This window comes from Delphinus delphis, chromosome 15 (genome assembly GCF_949987515.2).
Source record: "Delphinus delphis chromosome 15, mDelDel1.2, whole genome shotgun sequence".
In the NCBI taxonomy this organism is placed as follows: Eukaryota; Metazoa; Chordata; class Mammalia; order Artiodactyla; family Delphinidae; genus Delphinus; species Delphinus delphis.
Genome location: NC_082697.1, coordinates 24,052,872 through 24,069,244, shown reverse-complemented (window position 1 = coordinate 24,069,244; position 16,373 = coordinate 24,052,872). Strand labels below are relative to the sequence as shown.

General features: G+C 44.1%; 1 protein-coding gene across 9 annotated transcripts in view; it reads right to left on the bottom strand.

The window, feature by feature from the left end:
- The window catches only part of PIGU (phosphatidylinositol glycan anchor biosynthesis class U), a 127,033-nt gene extending 121,889 nt beyond the window's left edge, over nucleotides 1-5,144 (bottom strand). For all 9 annotated transcript variants that reach the window (XM_060030949.1, XM_060030955.1, XM_060030952.1 and 6 more), the window contains exon 1: nucleotides 5,002-5,144. In XM_060030949.1, coding sequence (XP_059886932.1) covers nucleotides 5,002-5,131 — 130 coding nt within the window. In that variant the 5' untranslated portion in view covers nucleotides 5,132-5,144. The remainder of the gene's footprint in view (nucleotides 1-5,001) is intronic.
- Nucleotides 5,145-16,373: the final 11,229 nt, after the last annotated feature.

Below are 16,373 nucleotides of genomic sequence, written 5' to 3'. Positions count from 1 at the left end.
ATCCCTGGTCGGGGAACTAAGATCCTGGAAGACATATGGTGTGGCCAAAAAAATAAATTTTTTAAAAAGTGTTTCATTTATATATTTTCTGCCCCATTCCAAAAAAACAATAAGATAACAGGACTTCCCTGATGGCCAATGCAGGGGATGTGGGTTAGATCCCTGGTCCAGGAAGATCCCACATGACTCGGAGCAACTAAGCCCGTGCGCCACAACTACTGAAGCCTACACGCTCTAGGGTCCATGTGCCGCAACTACTGAGCCCGCGCGCCTAGAGCCCGTGCTCCACAGCAAGAGAAGCCACCGCAATGAGAAGCCCTGCATACCACAACGAAGAGTAGTCCCCGCTCACCTCAGCTAGAGAAAGCCCGCGCACAGCAACGAAGACCCAACGCAGCTAAAAATAATAAAAAGAAAAAAAAAGTACCTGTTGCCTGTAGAAAAATTAATACAAATGTCACTCAATCAGCATATGAGAGTGGCTGCCCATTTTCCTTCTCTGTGGACATTTCTCACATCTTCTAATTTGTTATCTTATTGTTTTTATTTATTTATTTTAATATTTTTTATTTTTTATTTATTTATTGAGTTCACACTGATATAAATATAATTGAATAAATAAATATGGGAATTCCCTGGCAGTCCAGGGGTTAGGACTCGGCGCTATCACTGCCGTGACCCAGGTTCAATCCCTGGTAAAAAAAAAAAAAAAGGGCAGAAGAACTAAATAGACATTTTAAATAGACATTAAATAAATAGACATTTTTCTGAAGAGGAAATGCAGATGGCCAACAGGCATATGAAAAGATGCTCAACATGGCTAATCATCAGGGAAATGCAAATCAAAACCACAATGAGATATCACCTCACACCTATCAGAATGGCTATCATCAAAAAGAAAACAAATAACAAATGTTGATGAGGATGTGGAGAAAAGGGAACCCTCCTACACTGTTCGTGGAAATATAAATTGGTGCAGCCACTTTAGAATACAATATGGAGGTTTTTCAAAAAACTAAAAACAGAACTACCATATGACCCAGCAATTCTACTCCTGGGTATATATTTTTTTAAAAAAACAATTAATTGGAAAAGATACATGCACCCAATGTTCCTAGCAGCATTATTTACAATTACCAAGATATGGAAGCAACCTCAGTGTCCATAACAGATGAATGGATAAAGAAGATGTGGTATATGTATATATCCAATGGAATACTACTCAGCCATAAAAAATAATGAAATTTTGCCATTTGCAGCAACATGGATGGACTTGGATGGCATTATGCTAAGTGAAATAAGTCAGAGAAAGACAAATATGATATCACTTATATGTGGAATCTAAAAAAATACAACAAACTAGTGAATATAACAAAAAAGAAGCAGACTCAGAGATACAGAGAACAAACTAGTGGTTATCAGTGGGGAGAGGGAAGGGGGGAGGGGCAATATAGGAGTAGGAGATTAAGAGGTATAAACTATTATGTATAAAATAAGCTATAATATATTCTACAACACAGGGAATATAGCCAATATTTTATAACAACTATAAATAAAGCACAACCTTTAAAAACTGTGAATCACTATATTATATACCTATAAATTATATAATATTATACATCAACTATGTTTCAATAAAGTAAATAAATAAATAAAAATAAAACAAAAAAAAGAAGGAATGAGGGAAATAGAAACGTTGCCATTAGAACACCACAGTAATGATTGCTGCAGGGAAGACCAAACTATAAATGCAAAAAGTGGTGGACAAAAAGTTAAAGAGAAACAGGATGTTTACAGAGCCCCAAAGTATATCCCCCAAACGTTTACTACTTAAAAAGGGAAAATAAGGACTTCCCTGGCCATCCAGTGGCTAGGACTTGGTGCTTTCACTGCCTGGGCCTGGGTTCAATCCCTGATCAGGAAACTAAGATCCCACAAGCTGTACAGCATGGCCAAAAAATAAAAATAAAAAGGGAAAATTTCTCAGTGGTGGAGAAACCAGACAGATATGTGTTATACTGTACCATGAATATACAATCAGGAAAATCCAAACTATGGGAAACTCTACACGTCAAATGGTCTAGGTTCTTAAACAGATAAATACTAAAGAAAAGAATGAGATGGATGGGAAATTTTAAAATTAAGGGAGACTTGAAAGACATACATAAACTTTTTTTGAAGACCATGTCTAAGCTATAGTGTCTAGGGATGCTCATTTGGGTAATAAGACAAAAAGAAAGCAAAGATGTCATTATTATAAAAAACAGAATAATGGTTTACTTATGAGGGGGATGAGAGGCTGTGATTGAGATGGGGTATATGGAAAGGCTTCTAGGAAAAGTGGCAAAGTTCTGATTCTTGACTTGGATGAGGGTTACAAAAGTGTTTGCCTTATAATGCACTGTGCAATACACTGCTGTGCGCAGTTTACTAATTCTGTATTTACTTAGCAATAAGTATTTTGTTTTGTTTTTTTTAGTAGCGTTATCAGAAGTGTTCCTCCTGACCCTGACTCTCACAGCTGCATTGGAAACGGGTTTCTAAACAAGCACTCACAGTTTGAGCTCTATCCTGACTCAAGAAGCTAAGTCCGTAATAATTCCCAATCTTTAGGTCAAAGGCTGAGGAAACACCAAAATATGACAGAAATGTTCCAAAATTATTCTTGACAAGATAGTATACAGTGAACTCTGGTGGAACAGCCATGCCTAAAGATTGCTAGCTAGTCACATAATATTATTCTCTATGTGACTTTCGGCAAGTAACAATCTCTCTGTACTTCAATTTTCTCATCTATAAAGTGGGGCTAACAATAGTATTTACATCATAAGCCATTGTAGAGGACTTCCCTGGTGGCACAGTGGTTAAGAATCCACCTGCCAATGCAGGAGACACAGGTTTGAGCCCTGGTCCGGGAAGATCCCACATGCTGCGGAGCAACTAAGCCCGTGCGCCACAACTACTGAGCCTGTGCTCTAGAGCCCGCGAGCCGCAATTACTGAGCCTGTGTGCTGCAACTACTGAAGTCCACGCGCCCTAGAGCCCATGCGCTGCAACGAAGAGTAGCCCCTGCTCACCGCACCTACAGAAAGCCCATGCGCAGCAATGAAGACCCAATGCAGCCAAAACTAAAATAAATAAATAAATCTATTTTTTTAAAAAAAGCCATTGTAGAAATTAAATGTTTTTTAACATACCTAAACTGCTTAGAACAGTACCTGGCATGTGGAAAGCATTACATCAGTGTTAGTTATTATTATTTTTATTGGACTGAGAAGCACATTTTGTCAAGCATTTTATCAAGCAAGAAATTTGTATAAATTTTAATTGCACTATCAAATAAACGGATGGATCTTCTGGAATCCAGAAGAAAGCTGGAAACAAGTGGCTTCAACAAACAATTCAGTTTGTTCAACAAATAATTACACGCAAATATTATATGCAAAGCTCAAATCTAAGCTCTTACCATCACACATATAAATTACAACTATCTTTATTACCATCTGTCAACTGGGAAACCTGGGAAAATTACTTAACTTCTCCAAACCTCAGTTTCTTCATCGGTAAAATGGGGAAAATAACACCATCTAACACACAGAAAAACTGGAGGATAAAATGAGGCTTACCATAGTCTCTGATATATAGTAAGTATTTTTAGGAAACTTAGCTCTAATTATTCATAAAACATCCATTCATTACGCCATTCCAAAATATCTATGGGACAACATCAAAACTCTAGCATTTAAAGTTTGAGGACATGAGGGGGACTTCTGGGGTGCTGGTAATGTTCTGTTTCTTAGTCTGGGTCCTGCCTATATGGGCATATACAGTTTGTAAAAATTCCTTGAGCTCTACACTTATTACATGTCCATACTTCAGGAAGACAGTTTTCGAAAAAAATCTTCAAACTCTGGCCCTAACCTAACCCCCATCCCATTACTCCCCTACTTCGGACATTTCACATCCTTAAACATTTCTTTTTATTTATTTTATCTTTTTTGCGGTACGCGGCCCTCTCACTGTTGTGGCCTCTCCCGTTGTGGAGCACAGGCTCCGGACACGCAGGCTCAGCGGCCATGGCTCACGGGCCCAGCCGCTCTGCGGCATGTGGGATCTTCCCGGACCGGGGCACGAACCCGTGTCTCCTGCATCGGCAGGCGGACTCTCAACCACTGCGCCACCAGGGAAGCCCCCTTCAACATTTCTTGATCCTGTTTATCTTCTACCTGGAACTCCCCTTTTTCTAATCTCCCTTTCCAAACTCTGCATCCTTCAAGAGTTAGCTCGAATTCCACAGCTTTAAGAAGCTGGAAAAGGAGGGGACCTTTTCTTCAGGGTCAGAACTCCAAAGGAGGAACTGGACGTACAAAGGAAGTACATTTTTCACAAATGATTATAATTATTATTATAATTATCTATCTCTCCCACTAGCCTATGGATCTTTGGCCCAAATTCTGTCTCTTTGAGGGCGCCAGCGTAAACAGTGTTTGATGAAGAACTTAAAGAACTATAAAGACACAGTAGGAAAAGATGCACTCAAAGTCCCAGACTGAGAATAAGCTGCTAAGCACGCTCACTCACACACTCTCCTCGCTTAGGCAGGACTGGTCCCCTCACTCGGGCCCCCATCACACACCATCCCACACCCCGGAGGAACATCACATTGCGATCTCGCGCCAAATCCCCCTCCACCCAGCACGCCCTTTCCTCATCCCGACCCGTCCTCAGACCACGCTACTCAGCTCAGGACCCGAGTGGGACACACCCCCTCAGATCGCCACCCCGCAGGTGACCGGCCCCTAGTGCCCCAACCTCACCACACAGTCCCACGCCCACCCCCTTAGCAGCCCGCTCTCAGGCCCCGCCCTCCCACCCTCTCCTGAGAGAGCGGTCAGTTCCCCCAGAATCTTGAGCTTTGCGGCCACTGCCCCCGCCTCCCATTCACAGAGGCCAGGAGCGCACAGGCGGGGCCTAGCCGCCTACTCGAGCCGGTGGCCTCACCTCTCTTCCAAGAGCTCAGTGGGGACACCACCTCCACCCGCTCCGAGATAAACTCGGCCAGACTGGAGCGGAACAAGGCCGCCCGCACGGTCACTGCCACTACCAGCACCAGGGCCAAGGGAGCCGCCATGATAGCTAGGGCGGCCGCGCAGGCGGGCAGGGAAAAGAGAGGTGGAAGAGCCTCTCGACTTGTGCACCGCCCCGTGTAGTTCCGTGGCCCGGCGCGCCTAGCTGCTGCCGCCGGAGCTGCGAGACTGGGGACTACCACTCCCAGGAGGCCTTGCGGCGAAATAGGGCGGGACGACGGAAAGCGGGGCGACTCGAGCTCGTAGCAAAGTGCTGGGCGACGTCTCCTAAGGTAGCCGGTGAATTGTAAAAGCGCCCGGGAGCCGAAGTGCTGCTGAAAGTAGATAGGTGAAGGCAGTAATCGTTCTAGGATTGTGAGCGAGTTTTAAAGAGATGTTAATTTCACTCCTGTGTGTATGTTTTTAATTTTTCCCTTTTTATGTTTTTAAAAGAGTATTAAATATGTGTTCATTTATTTATCCTACAATTGTTGATAGACTACAAACTATATGCCAGGCACGGTATTGGGTTCTGAGGATACAGTTACAGATTTATTAGCTCTGCGGCCTTGAACAAGTTGCTTAACCTTTCTGTGCCTCAGGTCCCTCATCTGAAGAATGTGCTGGTTGTTGGCTTGTTGTGGGCTAGCTAGAAATGATTGAGGAATGCTTAGAAATGTTGCTAGTTGCTTTTAAACACAGCCATTATCAAAAATTAAATTATATAAGCATACAATTAAACAAGTTATGTAAAAAACAAGATAATAAATACTCAAAACACATCACTTCCTAATTATTTTACTACACTCTCGTTTTATTTGTGGTCTTGAGTTTATTTACCACTGCTATTATCGCTATGGCAAATACTGTATAATGGTATTATACGTATTCAGCGACTTCAGGTTGATAGTTTAAAATCCCAACCTATGGGAGTCTTTACACCATAGAAATGGGCAAAGAGTACAAATTGGGTTTCTGGAGTTTGGAGTGCCATTGACAAGCATAAGTAGCACACCACTTCGTTAATTAATGTATGAAAAGTGCTTATGGTGAGTGCTCAAATGTTAGCTATAGTAATTAAAATATTAAATAAGTATATAAGGAATTTAAGACCTGTGAAAGAAATGAAACAGGTTGCATAATCAAGAACGACTTGGTGAAAGAACTCCAAGATGATACAAACAGATGGAGAGATATACCATGCTCCTGGATTGGAAGAATCAATATTTTGAAAATGACTATACTACCCAAAGCAATCTACAGGTTCAATGCAATCCCTATCATATTACCAATGGCATTTTACACAGAATTAGAACAAAAAATTACACAATTTGTATGGAAACACAAAAGATCCCGAATAGCCAAAGCAATCTTAGGAAAGAAAAATGGAGCTGGAGGAATCAGCCTCCCTGACTTCAGACTATACTACAAAGCTACTGTAATCAAGACAGTATGGTACTGGCACAAAAACAGAAATACAGATCAATGGTACGGGATAGAAAGCCCAGAGATAAACCCACGGACTTATGGTCACCTAATCTATGACAAAGGAGGCAAGAATATACAATGGAGACAAGACAGCCTCTTCAATAAATGGTGCTGGGAAAACTGGACAACTACATGTAAAAGAATGAAATTAGAACACTACCTAACACCATACACAAAAATGAACTCAAAATGGATTAAAGACCTAAATGTAAGACTGGACACTATAAAACTCTCGGAGGAAAACATAGGAAAAACACTCTTTGATATAAATCACAGCAAGATCTTTTATGACCCACCTCCTAGAGTGATGAAAATAAAAACAAAGATAAGCGAATGTGACCTAATTAAATGTAAAAGCCTTTGCACAGCAAAGGAAACCATAAACAAGATGAAAGGCAGGGCTTCCCTGGTGGCGCAGTGGTTAAGAATCCGCCTGCCAATGCAGGGGACACAGGTTCGACCCCTGGTCCGGGAAGATCCCAAATGCCATGGAGGAACTAAGCCAGAGCACCACAACTACTGAACCTGAGCTCTAGAGCCGGCGAGCCACAACTACGGAAGCCCATCACCTAGAGCCCGTGCTCCGCAACAAGAGAAGACACCACAAGAAGACGCCTGCGCACCACAACGAAGAGTAGCCCCCACTGGCCTCAACTAGAGAAAGCCCATGCGCAGCAATAAAGACCCAACGCAGCCAAAAGTTAATTAATTAATTTTTAAAAATCACTTGGGAAATGTATTTATTAAATGTAAATTTCCTAGTTCTGCCCTAGAGACTGTGGTCTGGGGTGGAGCCCAGGAACCTGCATTCTTAATCTCTCCAGATTATCCTGATGCTGGTGGTTCAGGAGCCATACACTGAAAAACATTACCCTGAGGGCCTAGGTATCCAGTAGTTTATGCAAAAAAAAGATGAAAATAGTAATAATAGCTAGCAAATATTCAGTGCGTATTGTGTGCTAAGTATTATTTTAAGTGCTTTACATGCTGTTTACAATACAAATTATATATATATATAATTATACATATACAAACACACACACTCACACACATACACACATACTACAGGTACTATAATTTCCCCATCACCACACGCAGATGAGGAAACTGAGACACATGGAGATTTAGTCATTTGTCTGGGGTCACACAGCTAATAAGTGGCAGAACCAGGATCCAGATGTTGTGGTTAAGCTTCTATGCATGAGAAGATGAGAGGAATTTGGGTTGGGTTGAATTGAGTTAGGTTGGGTTGTTTTGTTGTTGTAGCTGAGAAGGAAGGGTAGAGAATTGAAGTGAGGGAAATAATAAAGGAGCAAACAAGGTGATTTCTCTCCTGACATCCCAGATGATGTATGGGTTACCTAGAGAAGAAGGAATTGAGGCTCTGAATAACCAGCTTTAAGCCACACACCTGGGTAGTTTTTCTTTAGCATTTATTGAACACCCACCATTGCCAGATCCTGCACTAGGCTATGAAGTTACAACTTATCGAGTACATTTTTTTCTACTCCAAATAGCAAACTGATTTTGGCCATCTTTACCATAAAGGAAATTAACTAGGAGGCTATGAGGGAGCTAAACTGGGTGAAAGAGAAACCTGGGGAACCAGACTTCATGAGGATTCAAGGGTGTATTCAAGAGATATTTTGGAGGGAGCATTGATCCATTGTTTCCCAAATTCCCCTATTTCTTATCCCCGGCACTCAGACCCTGGCTCCTGTAAAGGTCTGAGACTTTCATTAATAAAAAATTGAGACAGAAACTTAGAGCAACAATCTCAGATTGAGGAGTACACAAGATCTTTAAACAGGGCTTTTTTCCTCCCTGGCTGCCTGATGAGCAGCCACCATTTTCTTTTTAATGTTTTTTTAAATTAATTAATTATTTAATTTATTTATTTTTGGCTGCATTGTGTCTTCGTTGCTGTGTGCGGGCTTTCTCTAGTTGCGGTGGGCGGGGGCTTCTCTTTGTTGTGGTGCGTGGGCTTCTCATTGCGGTGGCCTCTCTTGTTGCGGAGCGCGGGCTCTAGGCACGTGGGCTTCAGTAGTTGTAGTTCACGGGCTCAGTAGTTGTGGCGCACGGGCTTAGTTGCTCCTTGGCATGTGGGATCTTCCCGGACGGGGCTCAAACCCATGTCCCCTGCGTTGGCAGGTGGATTCTTAACCACTGAGCCACCCAGGAAGTCCCGAGCAGCCACCATTATGTGACACAGTAACCAGCCAGGCAAGGAAATTCATGACATACCAACTGTTTCTGCAGAAACAAATGGTCATAGTGGTCCTTTATCCTGGGAAGGCAACAGTACCTAAGACAGAATTTGAGAAAACTAACCAAGATGTAACCAAGAGAACACATCAGATGTTTTTGTGTTCAGATTTGAAGCCACTTTGGTGGTGGCAAAGCAACAGACTTTTATAAATTTTACAATTTCTTGGATTATGCGAAGAGAAATCAACGCGAACAGAGATTTGTAAGATATGGCCTGGATGAGAAGGAAAGAACTCAAGAAAATCAGCAAAAGCAATATAAGAACAGAGTGAAAAAAGTCAGGGTTGCTATAAAAGTGAAAGGAAGGATTAAAGATACAGCACTGACTTGATCTGTGTTTGTGCAGATTTTTCACCAGAAGACAATAAATTATATAAAAACTTAAAAACAATAACAACTCAACAAGCAGGGGTGAGTTGAAGACAGTAGCATGTAGGGAAAAATGAAGGCATCCTTGAGATTGAAAAAGTAAGAAAGATCTGGTCTAGTCCATCGTACAGAGTGGGAAATTAAGGCCCAGGCAGGAGCAGTGCCTGGCCCAGGATCGCACACCAAGTCAGTGGTGGCACCAGGCCCAGAAATCATGGTTCTCAGCATTTGTCTCCTATGTTGGCTGCCTCTTGCTCCCGGGCTGGGTCTCTGGTGAGGCCCCTTGGGATATCCGCACCAGTTCCCCCCTCAACCCTTGGACCCAAGTATTGTAAGGGCCCAAAAGGAACCAGAGATCTGGTCTTACATAATGCCCTGGGGACACATTTCCGGGAGTTGGTACCTCAAGCCCTCTCAATTTCCTTCATGTCCCCGACCACAACTGCCCACTGTTGCAAAAGCCATCCTGTTAGGAAAACCAAGATGTAAACTAGGCCTCCAAAGGCTAAAGATTTGTTCTCCATCCCGCAGCCTCTTCTCTCTGAACCTCTCTCACTCTTCAGGAGCCACACCCTCCATAATTATGTATCCAGATTCCTCATGCCCTCCCCCCAAAAACACACTGCTCTGGGAAAGGAGACAGGTATAGTGGGCTTTGCTTACTGCTTTCTGGTAGCCATTCCCTCTTTCCCTTTTCCTAACAGGACCCTGAATTCTCAGCCAGGTGATTTGAGTGAGATTGACCTCACTCTCTCACTCATTTCCAGGAATGAGCCCTAAATGGCTTAAATTGACCAATAGTTCCAAATCCCTAGCCACAGTGATTGGTTCAGGCATGAGTGTATGACCCAAATCAGGTCAATCAGAGCCAACAAGATTCAGTTCTGGAATTTTGGACTGAGCCATTTGGGCAATAGGCTTTTTCTTTTCCGCGGGTTTGAGCTTGGAAGCACCCAGACCCAGGAGCAACTGGTAACTTATACATATAAGACAAAGTAAGGCAAGGCCAAGGCTAAGGCCTGACTGATTCTACCAGTAAAGATACAATGAGCCCGTTTTTGATTTAAATGGTGTATTATTTACATAGACAGCAAGAAGAACAAGCCAGCTTCCTGTGATCCTTGTTCCACACACCAAAAAGGATGACACTGAAACAAAAGGGGCTGAACAATTGTAACATGGGTTGTAGGATACCCTATTGCTGAGGAGCCGATCCTAGAGTTCAATTAACAGGTTTTATATTCTGCAGCTCCATTCTGAGTAGGGAGGGCAGAAAGCCCCATAGCTCATCAGAGCCTGGGAAGCAATAAGAAAACCGTCTCAGGGCAGCCACCCAGGGGAGATAGGGAGGCAAGTGGAAGGTGGCCTCACTGCCTTACAAGCCTTCCATTCTCTCATGTTCTGGGAGGATCACAAGGCATTCTGCCAAGACTTAGATAAGCTTTTCATACCTTTGCCAGTGTGGCCTATATGAATGAATACATGTGAGGTCATCGCAGTGCCATGGCAGAGGCATTCCCTTACAGTATCACTGTGTTCACAAAGAGAGGGCCTGTCAAAAATTAAGCCAACTCCTAGGAAGTGTTTTGGAGAAATTAGAGAAGACTAGATCTTAGTTCCATTATTTGGGCCACTGGATCAAGCCTTGCCTGCAGCAATTATTGATGGACATTTCGACCAAATTCCTTTTCTAATTTAATCCAGTTTGAGTTGGATCATTAATTACTTGCAACCAAAATCTCTTAACCAATACAACAGAAGATGGAACTCAGCCTCCCAAAGGACTCTCGACTCTCGTAGACCTCCCTGACTTCAATTACCATTTGTATATTGATGACTCTCAGATCTTTATTTCCAGCTCAGAAATTTCCAGATTTCTCTTGTTGAGATTCAGACATTATGCATCAAACTACCTCCTAGACATTGCCACCTGGTTATCACAAAGTCACTTTAAACTCCAATGATCTAAAACTGAGCTCAGTGTCTTCTTTCCAACAACTCACTCTTCCTCCTTAATTCCTTACCTCTGTGAATGGCAGCACTAATCTTTCAGTTGCTCAGCCAAAAACCTAGGAATCAGCCCTGATACCTCCCACTTTCCCATCCCTTATATACCTTCTCGCTTTGACCTAAATATCAGTCAAATCCACCTACTCCTCTTCATCTTCACTGCCACCACTTTGGTCTAAGCCACCAGCATTTCTCACCTACATGTCTGCTATTCTCTCCTGACTGGTCTCCTGATGCCACCCTCCATTCTCCAACCATTCTCCATGTCTGACATTTATTGTTGAATGAATGAACAAATGAATGAATGAATATCACTAACCTCTCACTTAAAACCCTTCACTGGCTTTCTTGTACATTTAGTTGAAGAATGAAAGTTCTTGAGACAGTTCATAGGGCCAGCATGATCTATCCCCTTACCTACGTCTCTTGCCTCATCCCCTACTTTTCTGCCCTATTTGCATCTGAAAAAATAAACTATCAGTGGTCATTGCCTTGGTACATTATGCTTTGTGCACCCCACCAGCTACTCAACAGCATCTGTCCTCACTTAGCAAACTCCCACTTATCCTTCAAGGCTCATTCTTAGGAAGACTTTGATTTCATCAAGGAGTTAGTTCTTTCTATATGCTTCCAAAACATTTAGCAGCTGCCTCTAACCTGCGCTCTAATGATCACTATCTGATAATTCTGTTACCTGATGTTCTTGGGAGTCTGATTCTTCTCTTCATTGTGTCTACTGAATTTTATTCATGGTGGATTGTTTCCTCGTGTATTTCATCAGTTTTTTCCTTGTGGATTATCAGCTGTTTAGAAGGGCTTTATATACAGGAATTCTGTGTAACCTGCAATGGCTGGGGAAAGAGGAGGGGGTCCACGGAGGAGATCCAAAGAGGATTTGCATTAGTTTCTGCTAGGCATCTGAGAGATACTTTTGGAGTAGGTCTCCTTTGATGTTCATTTCTCAGCCTTGGAGATTCCTAGACATGCAGGTGATGTAAATATGAACCCCACACTCATCACCCCATACTCATCAAGGGCAGGCATGTTTCAAATTCTCAGAAGATAGTTTCTTTCCCCCACCCTAAGACCAGGTCAGGATGGACATAGATCCTTTTTGTCTTCTTTGCTAGTACTCAGACGTTTGTTTTTTTGTTTTCCCCTAGTCTGTACTTTCACTGTGGGTATAGCCCTTCAAGTATCCTAGATTTATCAAGGGTCTCAGTTCCAATCCCTAACTTCATGTAAGCCCAAGCCTTCATCTCCCCAAATGTCTGTTAAAATCCAAATGGTTGCAGGTCCATTAAATGTTAAATGTATTTAAAAGTATGTTTGGGACTTCCCTAGTGGCACAGTGGTTAAGAATCTGCCTGCCAGGCTTCCCTGGTGGTGCAGTGGTTGAGAGTCTGCCTGCCAATGCAGGGGACACGGGTTTGTGCCCCGGTCCGGGAAGATCCCACATGCCGCGGAGCAGCTGGGCCCGTGAGCCATGGCTGCTGAACCTGCGCGTCCGGAGCCTGTGCTCCGCAACAGGAGAGGCCACAACAGTGAGAGGCCCAAGTACCGCAAAAAAACAAAAACAAAAACAACAAAAAAGAATCCGCCTGCCAACGCACGGGACATGGTTTCGAGCCCTGGTCCAGGAAGATCCCACATGCCACGGAGCAACTAAGCCCGTGCGCCACAACTACTGAGCCCGCAAGCCACAACTATTGAGCCTGTGTGCTGCAACTACTGAAGCCCATGCTCCACAACAAGAGAAGTCACCACAATGAGAAGCCCACGCACCACACAAAGAGTAGCTCCCACTCGCCACAACTAGAGAAGGCCCGCATGGAGCAACAAAGACCCAATGTAGCCAAAAAATAAATAAATTTATTAAAAAATTAAAAAAAATAAAAGGATGTTTATTTTTTTTATTTCCAGCATTTCCATGTGTTACGTAGCAGGAAGTTCCAGATATTGTCAGAAAAGGAAGTCCAGCTCAATACTTAGTAGACAGAACTGTCACTGTCTGTTTACTTGTCTATTTTCTCCATGAGCATCAAGCTCTGAGAGGGCAGAGACAGGGTCTGACTCATCTCTACGTCAAGACACCCAGCTTAAGACCCTCCCCACCCAGAGTAGAAGTTCAGTGCATTTGTTGATACCAAACCTCCTCTCAGACACTCGTATTGAAGGGGAGCTCAATTTCTCCCACTCCCAATGTAGCCTTTCCTTTGGAGAGAGTCATGTCCCCTGGGGGACCATCTGGCAAGAGGGGGACAGCCTGCCCCTTTTCTGTGTTCATTCCTCCCAACACTTGGCTTATCCACTCAGGATTCTGCAGAGTAGGGCTCAGGGTCTGGATGATCCCAGTGATAACTGGGACTTTGAGCTTTGATCCAGGAGAAAGCACAGGGGCCAGTCAAGATGAAAACCTAAGGTTCTCATGTACGGTTAGTGGAAGTTAAATTGGTAAAACATTGTGGGAGAGCAATTTGATGGCATCTACTGAAATGTTAAGTATGTATACTTATCAATCTTGCAATTCACTTCTCTGATTCTATTCTATTCATAGAAGAGGAGTCACTGTTACATTGTTTGTGGCAGCAAAAAATTGAAAGCCACCCAAATGTCCATCAATATGTGATAAACTAAATAAGCTTTCTTCTGCCATACAATCGGAAACTGTAAGATGGTTTTAGGTTTTGTTTGTAATGAGGAAGATCTGTGTATATTGACATAAGTAGAACTCCTGTGTCGTATTACTGAGCGAAATATGTGAGTCTGCAGGACAGAGTATATCATATTACATTTAAAAAAAATTAATTAGGGGCTTCCCTGGTGGCGCAGTGGTTGAGAGTCTGCCTGCCGATGCAGGGGACACGGGTTCGTGTCCCGGTCAGGGAAGACCCCACATGCCACAGAGCGGCTGGGCCCGTGAGCCATGGCCGCTGAGCCTGCACGTCTGGAGCCTGTGCTCCGCAACGGGAGAGGCCACAACAGTGAGAGGCCCGCGTACCGCAAAAAAAAAAAAAAAGAAAGAAGAAAACATTAATTAATTTATTTATTTTTGGCTCCGTTGGGTCTTCACTGCTGCGCGCGGGCTTTCTGTAGTTGCGGCGAGCGGGGGCTGCTCCTTGTTGCAAGCTTCTCATTGCTGTGGCTTCTCTTGTTGCGGGGCATGGGCCCTAGGCACACAGGCTTCCGTAGTTGTGGCACGTGGACTCAGCAGTTGTGGCTGCAGGTTCCAGAGTGCAGCCTCAGTAGTTGTGGCACATGGGCTTAGTTGCTCCGCGGCATGTTGGATCCTCCCGGACCAGGGCTTGAACCCGTGTCCCCTGCATTGGCAGGCAGGCTCTCAACCACTGCACCACCAGGGAAGTCCTATCATATGACATATTTATGTAGAAAAAAACAAACGAATCTGTAAGCAGTATACATTTGTACATCCTAGAGGCTATTTGGCTGTATCTATCAACCTTTTTTTTTTCTTTTTTTTGGCTGTGTTGGGTCGTCATTGCTGCATGTGGGCTTTTCTCTAGTTACGGCGAGCTGTGGCTACTGTTCATTGCGGTGCACGGGTTTCTCATTGCGGTGGCTTCTCTTGTTGCAGAGCACCGGCTCTAGGCCACAGTAGTTGTGGCACATGGGCTTAGTAGTTGTGGCGCACGGGCTTAGTTACTCCGCAGCATGTGGGATCTTCCCGGACCAGGGCTTGAACCCATATCCCCTGCATTGGCAGGCGGATTCTTAACCCCTGCACCGCCAGGGAAGTCCCCAGCTTTTAATCGTTGAGTCTTTGATTAGAGTCTACTCTATGCCAGGTCCAGCACAGGCTGAGTGATGGGAGTATATGGACTGAGATCCTGCCTTTGGGATGCCCACCATCTACCTGGGAAAACACATACACACAATTAGTCACCATGACTTACTGTTTATTGAACAAATAAATAACTGTACTGTCCATCAAGGTAGCTCTGGACCATGGGTGAGGACAGGAAAGGCTACCTAGAGGAAGACGGGGTGAGTAGAATCTTGAAGACAGGAAAGCTCTGAATTCAGAAAGGGCTGAAGAGGGCATTCCAGGAAAGAGCTTGAGCCAAAGTGTGGTTGTGGGAGAGAGTTGAAGAGACAATGAGGAGTTTGACCTTAGCACAAGGTGTGTGTAAGTGAAGAAGGGGAATAAAGCTGGAGAGAACTGGGGCTGGATCATGGAAGGCCACAAATGCTGTATTAAGGAGCATGGTACTGTGGGAGCCACAGAAGGTTTTAGAGCAGGTAAGTGGTGTGACAAGAGAGGCATGTTAGGGATTATTTACTTTAAGTCAGCGAGAGGTCAAGAGAGGGTATGAAGTTAGCAGGAAGCAGATGTGATGGGCAGAGACTCAGGGTTGCAAAGAATGAGGATGCTTTGGGGACAACCCTCCAAGGGCCAAAACACTGCTCTACATCCCCTACACCCCGGTCAAGCCTCTGGGTATTATTTCCAGGATCCTTCTCCTAGTTGCTAGGACAGAGGAGTCCTTCTAGGGTTTGTTATTAGGCTGGGATTTTATCACCAGAGCAGAAGCTCTGGCCTAGCTCACCCCCTGCCTCCTGATGGACCAGATGGACAGCTCACAGACCCATCCCCACCATCCCTGCTCTACTAAGAAAGGACCCAGAACCTCTGGAGACTCTGAGGATGTGTATTTGTAGTCTTTCAGGCATTTCCCAGGCCACTGGGAACGCTGGGGGCCTAGAATATGGGATTGGAATAAACCTGAGGATGGAGAGTTTGAAAGAATATCTAAAAGGAAACTTGGGACTTCCCCGGTGGCTCAGTGGTTAAGAATCCACCTGCCAATGCAGGGGACACAAGTTCGATCCCTGGTCCGGGAATATCCCACATGCCGCGGAGCAACTAAGCCCGTGCGCCACAACTACTGAGCCCGTATGCCACAGCTACTGAAGCCCATGCGCCTAGAGCCCATGCTCTGCAACAAGAGAAACCACCACAATGAGAAGCCCTCACACAACAACAAAGAGTAGGCCTTGCTCGCTGCATATAAAGCCAGAGCGCAGCAGCCAAAAAAAAAAAGGTAACTGGGTATGTTAGATTTGACAGATAAGGAAATTGAGGCCCAGAGAGGTAACATGACTTGCTTGAGGTCACACAGCAAGTTTGGGGGGAAATCAGGGCTGTGCCCA